Raw genomic sequence first — 12886 nt, 5'->3', positions numbered from 1 at the left:
ATATAGCCATGAACAGAAAGTGAGCTACTCACAGGCTGTTCTGGTTTCATGCTGTTTGTATATAGCCATGAACAGATAGTGAGCTGCTCCCAGGCTGTTCTTGTTTCATGCTGGTTGTATGTAGCCATGAACCGACAGTGAGCTTCTCACATGCTGTTCTTGTTTCATGCTGGTTGTATATAGCCATGAACAGATAGTGAGCTACCCCCAGGCTGTTCTTGTTTCATGCTGGTTGTATATAGCCATGAACAGATAGTGAGCTACTTACAAGCTGTTCTGGTTTCATGCTGGTTGTATATAGCCATGAACAGATAGTGAGCTACTCACAAGCTGTTCTTGTTTCATGCTGGTTGTATATAGCCATGAACAGATAGTGAGCTACTCCCAGGCTGTTCTTGTTTCATGCTGGTTGTATATAGCCATGAACTGATAATGAGCTACTCCCAGGCTGTTCTTGTTTCATGCTGGTTGTATATAGCCATGAACAGATAGTGAGTTACTCCCAGGCTGTTGTGGTTTTATGCTGGTTGTATATAGCCATGAACAGATAGTGAGCTACTCTCAGGCTGTTGTGGTTTTATGCTGGTTGTATATAGCCATGAACAGATAGTGAGTTACTCCCAGGCTGTTGTGGTTTTATGCTGGTTGTATATAGCCATGAACAGATAGTGAGCTACTAATAAGCTGTTCTTGTTTCATGCTGGTTGTATATAGCCATGAACAGATAGTGAGCTACCCCCAGGTTGTTCTTGTTTCATGCTGGTTGCATATAGCAATGAACAGATAGTGAGCTACTCACAGGCTGTTCTTGTTTCATGCTGGTTGTATATAGCCATGAACAGATAGTGAGCTACTCCCACGCTGTTCTTGTTTTATGCTGGTTGTAAATAGCCATGAACAGATAGTGAGTTACTCCCAGGCTGTTGTGGTTTTATGCTGGTTGTATATAGCCATGAACAGATAGTGAGCTACTCCCAGGCTGTTGTGGTTTTATGCTGGTTGTATATAGCCATGAACAGATAGTGAGTTACTCCCAGGCTGTTGTGGTTTTATGCTGGTTGTATATAGCCATGAACAGATAGTGAGCTACTCCCAGGCTGTTCTGGTTTCATGCTGGTTGTATATAGCCATGAACAGATAGTGAGCTACTCACAAGCTGTTCTTGTTTCATGCTGGTTGTATATAACCATGAACAGATAGTGAGCTACCCCCAGGCTGTTCTTGTTTCATGCTGGTTGTATATAGCCATTTTCACTTTGCTTCTTAGCAGGAAAGGATGAATAGCAGGGGAGCAAGAGGTTAACCAGTTAATAGGTCAACCATCCAACATGATAAGTTAACCAGTTACAATTTTTGGAAAAGGTTAACCTGATTATTTTAATAATGCCTTTTTCATAGAATAAATCATACAATTTTACTTTTTTGCTTGCGGCATACTTTCACGGACTTCTAGTAAGAACAACATGCTACACCAACGACGATAATAAATAACTAGTCAACAAACAAAGTAATGATCAATAAATTAGTACCTTTGTTGTTACATACAGGGGATGCCATTTGATAACAGGCATTATTGTTTTGTTTTACACGCGGAAATTAAACTTGCGAACTGAGGGTAGTTGGGACTATACGCGTAGGCATAATTGACAAATTTATTTATCTCACGATAAAATCAGTTGTGACGTTAGGTGGCCTTTTATGATGCTTTGTTAACCAATATCCAACACTTATTGCTCGCTTAAAGTGTTTATTGAGTAAACTAATGTCATATATATCTGAGTTTACAACCCAGCTTCACATGGTATCTTACTTAGTACCATACTGCTTCACATGGTATCCTACTAAGTACCATAATACTTCACGTGGTATCTTATTAAGTACTATAATGCTTCACGTGGTATCTTACTAAGTACCATAATGCTTCACATGGTATCTTACTAAGTACCATAATGCTTCACCTGGTATCTTATTAAGTACCATTATGCTTCACATGGTATCTTACTAAGTACCATAATGCTTCACATGGTATCTTACTAAGTACCATAATGCTTCACATGGTATCTTACTAAGTACCATAATGCTTCACACGGTATCTTACTAAGTACCATAATGCTTCACATGGTATCTTACTAAGTACCATAATGCTTCACATGGTATCCTACTAAGTACCATAATGCTTCACATGGTATCATACTAAGTACCATAATGCTTCACATGGTATCTTACTAAGTACCATAATGCTTCACATGGTATCTTACTAAGTACCATAATGCTTCACATGGTATCTTACTTAGTACCATAATGCTTCACATGGTATCTTACTTAGTACCATAATGCTTCACATGGTATCTTACTAAGTACCATAATGCTTCACGTGGTATCTTACTAAGTACCATAATGCTTCACATGGTATCTTACTAAGTACCATAATGCTTCACATGGTATCTTACTAAGTACCATAATGCTTCACATGGTATCCTTCTAAGTACCATAATGCTTCACATGGTATCTTACTAAGTACCATAATGCTTCACATGGTATCTTACTTAGTACCATAATGCTTCACATGGTATCTTACTAAGTACCATAATGCTTCACGTGGTATCTTACTAAGTACCATAATGCTTCACATGGTATCTTACTAAGTACCATAATGCTTCACATGGTATCTTACTAAGTACCATAAAGCTTCACATGGTATCTTACTAAGTACCATAATGCTTCACATGGTATCTTACTTAGTACCATACTGCTTCATGTGGTATCTTATTAAGTACCATAATGCTTCACATGGTATCTTATTAAGTACCATAATGCTTCACATGGTATCTTATTAAGTACCATAATGCTTCACATGGTATCTTACTTAGTACCATAATTTCCCAAACATGAACATATTTACAGGATAAATTTGAGACATTCTGCATTTTGAGATATCATTCTGGTTATTTTTGTGAAATCATATATTCTTAGTTTGAAATATTTTTAATTGCCTATTGTATATGAAGCTCTTCTTTCGAAATACTGAAAAAAAACATAAACACATTACAACGGTACTTGAGAAAGAGAATTTTGTTTGTTTTAATAACTTAGAACCCCATACCGTTCTCTTGTTAAAGGAAGGACTCTGTCAAGATTTGGAAGTCAAAGTGCCACTATTTGAAATCTTTTTATTTCAGTAGTACATAAACTTGTTGAATATGCATCTTTGCAGTTATTATGCATTTCTCAAGTATTTTTTATCTCTGATTTTCAGAACAGACTCCCAAACATACGAGTGCATGCGTACTTTGCGCCAGTAACTCCGCCAGCCAGTGTCGGTGGTGGCCGACAGAGGTACTGCAAGTGCTGTGTCATACTCTGACCACAAATTGACCACAGACTGACCTTTCTCCCGATCTGTGATTTTTTTCTGTACAGAAACTAAGCTGGCAATGAGAGAAAGCAATTAGACATTTAAGATTTGTGTACAGTTTCTGTGCTTTGCGTGGACTTGAGTCAGCACTGTCTGATATAATGTCTGATGTTTATTTTGTGAGGTCAGATGCCTCAAGTCAGACATATTTTATTGCTCTAGCTTTGATAGAATTCTTTGTCTCCGCCAACTGTGCACAAGATATTGTTCTATCTTATAGCTGCAAGCAGGTTTTGGGTTGAGCTTGCAACTATTGTTTGGTTGCTTTCTCATAGTGGATATGGTGTCTGCCTAGCTACCATCAAGTCACCTATTCAATCCCCAAAGTGGGAGCTTTCTCTAGATCTCTTCAAATGACACCAAGTACTGGATCTTCCCAGAAAATGGACTTGAGAGCTTTTAAATAAGGCAATTGTACTTAGATAAATAGGCTTAAAAGTATTTATTATTTAAGCAGATAACACATTTTTGGGCTCAACCCTGTATTTATGTCCACCCAGCTAAGTGATTTCTGTTGAACATTTTCAGCCTTATTCATAAAATAGCCAGTATTTAGTTTACTTGTATTGGGATTAATTTAATAGCATCCATCAATATACTAGCTAAAATGTGCTTAGCATAATTTGTATGCAAAAGTTCCTTGATTTTTGTGAAAAAATTGATGCTTTAATCTTCGTCATCCTTACCCTTGTGAATGTTAGTATTTTTAAAAATAATTATTGTGATGACTTGAAAGTAATCGTGTATTAGTGGTATTTATAATCTGTAGATCCCAGGCTTGAGTTTGTATATTGCAGATTGTCTGACTATTGTATGTCTTTTCTCATATTGTTTGAACTTTGCAATTAAATAACTCATGGGACCTTATAATCATGCATCAAATGCAAATTATTAATGACTTTGTATGTAGTTGATTCACTGTCATTTACTTTTTATAAATAAAATCATTCACTCAGTTTTCAACACAAAATAAATATTGCAGGCACTGTACACAATTTTTACTTCAATCTTAGTCATGAATGAAAACATAAAACCAATTGTTCAGTTGTTTCAACCAGTTTAACAAACATTGCCAGAAAGTTGGGTTTAAATTTTTCATCTTATCTTCACCAAACTTTCTGGAAATATTTGTTGAAATATATGGAACCTAGTGTGATTACCAGTTAAATCGTGTTAGGCTTTTTAGAGCTATTGCCCTTAGTTTGAATTAAAAAAAGCAAGATTTGTCTTTTCATAACTAATTCACATTTCACATTACCTTTATTAAACTTTCTAGATATGGGGTCTAATTTTTACCGTGGGTTCATTTTTTTCCCATGACCTTATTCTTCAAAATAGGGTTTATTTTGTCAAAGTGCACTTGATAGCAGGAAAAAATAAGCTACCTTAGGTCTTTTAGTCAATATGTCATTTCAATTGTACACCACAATGTAGTCATTGCCAAGCTGAGTATGCCGTTTAAGAATTTGCTTCAAAATACTAATTTAAATGGGCTACTAATATTTCCATCAATTAGATGGAGTGGCTAAGTGATTTACCATTCATTTCTTTAATGGTGTGTGTTATTAAACTGGATATTCAAGCAAATTTTTATGCCCCCCTTCGAAGAAGAGGGGGTATATTGCTTTGCTCATGTCGGTCGGTAGGTCGGTCGGTCGGTAGGTCGGTCGGTCGGTCGGTAGGTCCGTCCGTCCACCAGGTGGTTGTCAGACGATAACTCAAAAATGCATACGCCTAGGATCATGAAACTTCATGGGTAGATTGATCATAACTCGCAGATGACCCCTATTGATTTTGAGGTCACTACGTCAAAGGTCAAGGTCACGTTGACCCGAAATAGTAAAATGATTTTCGGATGATAATTCAAGAACGCATATGCCTAGGATCATGAAACTTTATAGATAGATTGATCATGACTCGCAGATGACCCCTATTGATTTTTAGGTCACTAGGTCAAAGGTCAAGGTCACAGTGACCCGAAATAGTAAAATGATTTTCGGATGATAACTCAAGAACGCATATGCCTAGGATCATGAAACTTCATAGGTAAATTGATCATGACTCGCAGATGACCCCTATTGATTTTGAGGTCACAAGGTCAAAGGTCAAGGTCACGGTGACCCGAAATAGTAAAATGATTTTCGGATGATAACTCAAGAACGCTTTTGCCTAGGATCATGACACTTCATAGGTACATTGATTGTGACTTGCAGATGACCCCTATTGATTTTCAGGTCACTAGGTCAAAGGTCAAGGTCACAGTGACAAAAGTTGTATTCACACAATGGCTGCCAGTACAACGGACAGCCCATATGGGGGGCATGCATGTGTTACAAACAGCCCTTGTTATCCAGTGCAGTTATACCTGTGAAATTATGTATTTTAACCAGTGAGCTGAAGTCATAATTTAAAAAGATGATGTTGTCTGAAGTTTTAACATCACTGATTTTTATACAACCGTTTAAAAAAAACGGGACATATTATAGTTTCACCTTGGCGGTGGACAGATGGCCGGGCGGGCAGGTGGCGTCCACAGCAGTGTCCGCTCTCTAATTCAAATAGTTTTTATCAGATCTTCACCAAACTTGGTCAGAAGTTGTATCTAGACAAAATCTAGGTCAAGTTCGAATATGGGTCATGCCGGATCAAAAACTAGGTCACAGGGTCACTTAGTGCATTTCAAGCATTTAGCATGGTGTCCTCTCTCAAATTGAAGTAGTTTTTATTCGATCTTCACCAACCTTGGTCAGAAGTTGTATCTGGACAATATCTAGGTCAAGTCTGAATATGGGTCATGCTGGGTCAAAAACTAGGTCACGGGGTCACTTAGTGCATTTCAAGCATTTAGCATGGTGTCCGCTCTCTAATAGAAGTAGTATTCATCCGATAATCGCCAAACTTGGTCAGAAGTTGTATCTAGACAATATTTAGGTCAAGTTTAAATATGGGTCATGCCGGGTCAAAAGCTAGGTCACAGGGTCACTTAAACCATTTCAAGCATTAAGTATGGTGTCCGCTCTCTAATTGAAGTAGTTTTCATCCGATCTTCACCAAATTTGGTCAGAAGTTGTGTCTAGACAATATCTACATGTAGGTCAAGTTCAAATATGGGTCATGCCAGGTTATAAACTAGGTCACGAGGTCACTTAGTGCATTTCAAGCATTTAGCATGGTGTCTGCTCTCTAATTGAAGAAGTTTTCATCAGATCTTCACCAACTTTGGTCAGAAGTTGTGTCTAGATGATATGTAGGTGAAGTTCAAATATGGGTCATGGTAAAGTTATCAAATTGTCCAAAGCCTTAAAACGGGCATATCTTGTGACAGTTTGGCACTCTTGTTTAATAATAATTTGACTTGATCGATTCTAGTATTCTAAAATATTTGTTTATTGCATTTAATAATAGCACTGCTTAATGCAAATTTCTGTGACATTTGGTATTAAATATCTTAACATTTGAACTTCCAAAACATTACACTTTTACGAAATGTTTAAGTGAAAACATGTAATGCAGTAAATTGGGTGTTTTTTATCTGAATTAACATCACATTATGAATTGATCTGATTTTAAAAATATTTGTCATTATTGACTACCTTGTTTTTCCGTTTGATATTATTTAATATTTTTGTTATGTGTTTGTTTTATGCTGTTAAGTGATTTTGTTGCTGTTTGCCATTAGCTTTCTCGTGCAATACCATGTTTATGGCTTGGTTTTCATAGCAACCATTAAATGAATATTCTAAGTCATGCCATGAACTGCCTGTATCTCAAGCACAGAATATTTTTTTTTATTTGTTTCATTATTATATTTAATAAAGGTTTTATAAATAATGATTCAATCAAGTAAAACTTTAAAGTTTCTCAATAAATTATTGTTTTGAAATGAATTTCTATGAATGTGTGCAATTTTAAAAAATATTTTATAACACTGATCTTACAATTAGCAGATTAAGGTCAGGTTCAAAGCTATCCACCAAACACACATGCTTATTTAGATGGTTTCTTTATTATAACAGCGTATGCTCTTATCACTTCTAATTGAACAATTATTTAACATTTTATAAACAATAACCACAATTTTATAAAAAAAAATGTGAAAAATATTGTCTGGAGTAAGCTCACTTCATGTAAGAGAGAACAGTAATGTTTGATATTTGTAGTATTTGAAGCCAAATTCATCTTTAATTTTTGTTGTTATATAAATACGATTTTGCCTCTATATATTATAATGTAGTAATCCCACCAGCTTTTTGCTTTTCCATTTTATATGTGATACTAGTTTATGAATGCAATCATTTGTGACATTAACAGATTGAATTGTTAATGAGAAATTTGCAGATTGATTTGTTTAATATGAATGTCAATTTTTGTGGAAATGTGCTTAACACCCCAGGCTTGGTAACACAACCAGCAATAATACCCTTTAATATTAACACATTATTTAAGTGCATGTTTCGTTGGGCTAATAAAAGTTCATTTGTTAGACTTTTTCTTATACCAGTTTCATATTGGTAAGTTCCAATGGTTATGTTGTAATATTGTGCTCTTAAAACATACATGTTAAAGAAAAAGATTTCTTTTTGTATTTATTTTTGTAGTCTAATTTTTTAATCAAATGAATAATTTATATGTTATGTAAGGAAGGTATTGATTAAATTCTCTACGTAAATGTGATAGCTATTTCTTATGAAAAGAGAGCATGGGAAAAACACATCCCCTGTACTATTTATGAGTATGTTACAAGTGAACAGTTTGAATGTGGCGCTTCAGTTGATATGCTGTGGTATTTAAGCTTTCAGTCTCAGAGTCCCTCAGTAGTGTCTGTTTGGTCTACAATGTGGTTGGTACGCAGGTTTTTTCACCCAGGTGAACCAGGTTCAATGCCCGCTCACAGGCGCATGTTAGTTTGGATGTTGGTCATCATGCTTGACAGGTGGGGGTTTCTTCTGGGGACTCGGGCTTTCCTCCATAACACAAGACCACACCAAAGTAAAGAATATATATCGGTAAAATATTGGTTATTGAAGCTATAATTCAAAATTCTTCTTATCTTTTGTGAGTTAATTATCAGGAGTAGTGGGACACACTACGGGTCCTCACATGATGCAGCCTTGGAAATACACACACATCCCCCAGAAGTATTCCGTGTTTTATGATACAACAGAAAGAAAATACTGTAATGGTAAGGGACTTCAATCTTGTCTTTTGAAAAGTAAGTTTAGTTTTAGACTTTCCAATGATCCACAAGAGAGAGACAGGTACATAATATGAACATATCCACTCAATATTCTCCATTGTTGCTTTTATTATTGATATATGATATTCAGTATTCACTCATTGTATGGGGGAAGCTTGACCACTTCCACATATATTCTTTCATTGAATAGGAACAGACATTTTTCTACATTCATTCGAAAAAATCAATTTTTATATGCATGTTTACAGTTAAGAAATGATAGGATTATTATTGTGATTTATCATTTACCGGTAATTGTATCTTTTGTGTACATGAAGTCTCTGCGTTGAGAAAATTCAGTCAAGGCGGAGAGTGTTGTCCCTGATTGGCCTGTTGGGACTGCACAGGCTAATCTGGGACGACACTGCGTACATGCATTAAGCCTTGTTTTCCCGGAGCGCTGCTCATTTCATGATGTCATGTTGCAAGAGATATTGCTGTTTGATTATGATTGTGTTTTGTATGCGGATTATCAGTTTCTACATTTGAACTTGTATATTATTGGTTTTACTGATTTTGTTAAAATTTTTGTCACACATATATTAATAAATGTACCTTAAAAGTATGTTTTTATTTATATTTGGATTAATATCTCAATACCTAAACCAAATTCGATAACATCGTTCATGATATACACTTAGAGCTAATCTGAAAAGTAAAAGCATGCCAAAATAAAACATGAATCAGGATGACTACATTTAAAAGGTGGTATTTCATGTATGGTTTTCTTGTACAGTCACTGTTTGCAACGGACTTGATAAGTAATGATCAATATTTTAAAGTACCGGTGTCCTCTAGTGTCACGGCTACAAAAACTCTGTCTAAAATTAATCTTAATTTCTAGGCAAAACCAGAACGTTATACATGACCATTTATTTAAATGGCTTATTGTGCGACATTAAGACTTCAGTAAAGTTTAACGCTGTTGTCGTTAACTGTACTTGAAAGCGTACAGTATATGTATGTAGTAATTTAACGAAAGGCGTTTCAGTGCGTTATCATGCCGATAATAATGCCAAGGTCATTAAAATATACTCGATTTTCAACATAACCAGTTGTAACACTTAGCAGCACGTAAGTAAACCTTATTTACTTGTTTTGTACAATGAAATAATGGCTGAAAAATTATGCAGAAAAACATTGTAATATACAGGTATATCTAGCTGTTTATACGGTATTGGTTTTGCGTGCCATACACAATAAAGCGCTTCAATTATAATATGTTCAATTGCTTTATCGTTTTACATTTTAGACAATCTGATGAAGTCCCGAAATTGTATAACACAAGTTTTAATTCATGTTGACGTCTCATTAGTTCCCGGTCGACGCTATGCATTTTTACGTCGGTTCTGTCTATGAGCATTATTTACAAATGGTATTTATTTCTATTTGTTAAGGTAATCCGTTTAAATGAAGTACCACCACATAAAAACGGCAGTGTTACTCATATTGACACCGCATATACTCCACGTCGACGCCATGGATTCGTTCGTCGGTGCCGTCTATGAACATAACGTCACGTATCCTGCGGATAGAGGCACGCTGGTCACACGTCGTCAAGCGCTGAACGTTATGTTTAAAAACCTCGCCGTGTTCGCAGAGCAGGCTAACTTGGCGGCTAGCAGGGTACGTTGATTATTGCTGTTTTATTTTGCAAGAGATATACTGTCAGCTTATTTTTCGATAGAGAATAAATTATTATTTATCGGCCGTTTCTAGAGCGAAAGCTGTTCAATTTTCCTAGATAAATTGTTGTGGAACTGGTTACACTCAAATTTCAACTAAACTTCGCACTGTTAATACAATTATACTTTCAAAATTGATACATTTTAGAATGCACAGATAATCGTTTTCCCTGAGTATGGAATATACGGACTGGGCTGGACTAGACAGACCATGTTGCCCTACTTGGAATACATACCTGACCCAGCAGCGAGCACGTGGAACCCGTGCAACAGTTCGAAACCATTCGACTCTGAGGTTCAAACTGAACTCAGCTGCATCGCAAAGACCCACTCCATCTATTTGGTCGCCAACATGGGCGCAACGTTACCATGTCAGCCCGGCGATACGTTATGCCCCGATGACCACCGTTATCAATACTGCAGCAACGTAGTATATGCTCCAAATGGCGACTTTATCGCCCGCTATTTCAAATACAATCTCAATAAAGAAGAGTTTAGCTATTTTGACAAACCCGCAGTCGTCAACTACACAAAGTTTACCACTCCGTTTGGAACATTCGCAACTTTTTGTTCCAATGATATAATGCACGAGGAGCCTACGGTTACATTGATTAAGAAGATGAATATCACCAACATTGTCTTCCCGTCGGCCTGGAGGGAGCAACTTCCGCTCATGTCGGCCATTGAATTCCACTCAGCGTTCGCAGAAGGCATGCTGATAAACCTCCTGGCGGCAAATTTACACCTGCAACCGCTGGGTTATTATGGCAGCGGACTGTATTGGCCGACAGGTACGTCAGTCAACGCAAGCTACTATTACAACGACGCCGTCGGCAGCGGTGGCTCTCTCGTCGTTGACAAGCTGACGCCATTTATAATTCCACCAAGAAGAACAATGCCAATTCAGTATAAAAGGCAACACGATGTCTTTAGTAGAAACAAAGACAAAGTGGACGTAAACCTTACTCAGAAAATCAGTATCAACGGTGACCTATCCACGTCTGTCCTTATCAACGGTGACCTATACACGACTGTCCTTATCTCAGATGACGCTGGAATGAAAACGGTTTGTCAACGGACGCTTTGTTGCTCAGTGCAATACGAGGGCGGATTCAGCGCGTCCCTTTACGCGTTTGGTGCCTTCGACGGTATGCACACCGCAGACGACACGTATTATCTACAGGCCTGCGTTTTGATCAAGTGCGCCAATAACACCGCGGAGAGCTGCGGACAACCGACGAAGCAAGCCGAAAGTTATGTAGACAAGATGGGGATGCAGGGAAACTTCTCAACACCATATCAGTACCCGGAAGTGCTCACGATCATCGACGGGAAGCCTAGCCTGGTGACAGAGATCTGGTTGTACCAAGGATCCATAATCATTGACGTCGGTCTCTATGGGGCGGCACTCACGGTCGGAATAATGGCTCGTGATTATAACAAAGACTCGCGATAATTGATATTCATTTTGATGGGAATACAGACTCGTGATTAGTTTCATATTGTATTTAAAGAAACACATAATATAAGTATAAATATAATATATTATTCATTCTTACCACTATATACTATTTCAATTTTAACTAAAGTAATGAAAAACTTAGTATACTGAATCATTAAATATTTTATATCGATGTTTGCTACCCGGCAAAGCGAATGGCTAACGGGGCACCATTAGGGCATGGATAAGTGTTGCCGTTTTATGCCTGTTTAAAAGGATATAGTGAATTAGTCACTGATTTGATATATGATATAGCATTTATAATGTCATGTTTAATTTGTATAATAACCATTATTAAGTCAAATCGTCAAGTAGCAATCCTTTATAAATGAACGCCATGTGAGTAACTTCTTTATCTACAATTTCTTAGATTGGGGAATTTGCATTTTTTCTAAAACGGCAAAGCCCACAGCTTCAGCAGTTCGTATGTTACTATCTAACATTATACTGTAATTCTATCTAGTTTGTTCAACGCCTTATGTCACAACTGGCAACGGGTTCGGCTCATATGATTTATAAAGAGTTGTGTAGCAAAATAAGTCCAATGTTGTTGTTTTTACAGACTGATACATAACAAGGTAAATTAACAAATCTTTTCTTAAACTACAAGGCCTATATCTTTGATGAATTTGCATGCGTCATCAGATAGTGGTCCTCACAAAATGTGGTTAAAATTAGCGACGATGTTACTGATTTATGAAGACTAAAAATAATAGAATTAATTTTAAAGTCTCTAAACAACAATTCCAAGAGGTACAACATGTGGCCGTTCGTAAGTTTGTTCAAATCGTACCTAATGAGGGAAGTACTGGCAACATCGCAGGCATCAAATTATTTATATAGACTTATTAAGCAAAATTACTGCTACTTTAATTCCACAAGTCTCAGAGCTTTGATATTTGTTAGGTACCCACACACGAAATAGTGGTCCGTTTATATGTTTGTTCAAATCATGTCCCTGGGTACTGTTTTATATTGACTGACATAGCAAAATAACTTGAAAATCATCTCTGAAACCGAATCGTTCATATTTGGTATGACGTTTGTTA

The 12886-nt window shown here is 36.7% G+C and overlaps 2 protein-coding genes across 4 annotated transcripts in view; both read left to right on the top strand.

Annotated features, from left to right (window-relative positions):
• The window catches only part of LOC127860468 (F-box/LRR-repeat protein 20-like), a 55917-nt gene extending 46701 nt beyond the window's left edge, over positions 1–9216 (top strand). For 2 of the 3 annotated variants that reach the window (XM_052398556.1, XM_052398555.1), the window contains exon 14: positions 3257–9216. In XM_052398556.1, coding sequence (XP_052254516.1) covers positions 3257–3364 — 108 coding nt within the window. In that variant the 3' untranslated portion in view covers positions 3365–9216. The remainder of the gene's footprint in view (positions 1–3256) is intronic. The other variant, XR_008039815.1, reaches the window with a different exon arrangement.
• A 387-nt stretch (positions 9217–9603) lies between these two features.
• LOC127860185 (pantetheinase-like) lies at positions 9604–12376 on the top strand. Its single transcript, XM_052398075.1, has 3 exons — positions 9604–9725; positions 10049–10277; positions 10485–12376. Exons 2-3 carry the CDS (start codon positions 10062–10064, stop codon positions 11790–11792), a joined length of 1524 nt encoding a protein of 507 aa, XP_052254035.1. The 5' UTR covers positions 9604–9725; positions 10049–10061; the 3' UTR covers positions 11793–12376.
• Positions 12377–12886: the final 510 nt, after the last annotated feature.

The sequence above is a fragment of the Dreissena polymorpha genome, chromosome 15 (genome assembly GCF_020536995.1).
Source record: "Dreissena polymorpha isolate Duluth1 chromosome 15, UMN_Dpol_1.0, whole genome shotgun sequence".
NCBI lineage: Eukaryota > Metazoa > Mollusca > Bivalvia > Myida > Dreissenidae > Dreissena > Dreissena polymorpha.
This window is presented reverse-complemented; position numbering and strand designations above follow the sequence as displayed.

Excerpts from the sequence above, each read along its gene's own strand:
- LOC127860185 (XM_052398075.1), top strand. The coding sequence starts at position 10,062 with ATGAAGTACCACCACATAAAAACGGCAGTGTTACTCATATTGACACCG. Across the intron at positions 10,278-10,484 it reads CTAACTTGGCGGCTAGCAGG|AATGCACAGATAATCGTTTT; the intron begins GTACGTTGATTA and ends GATACATTTTAG.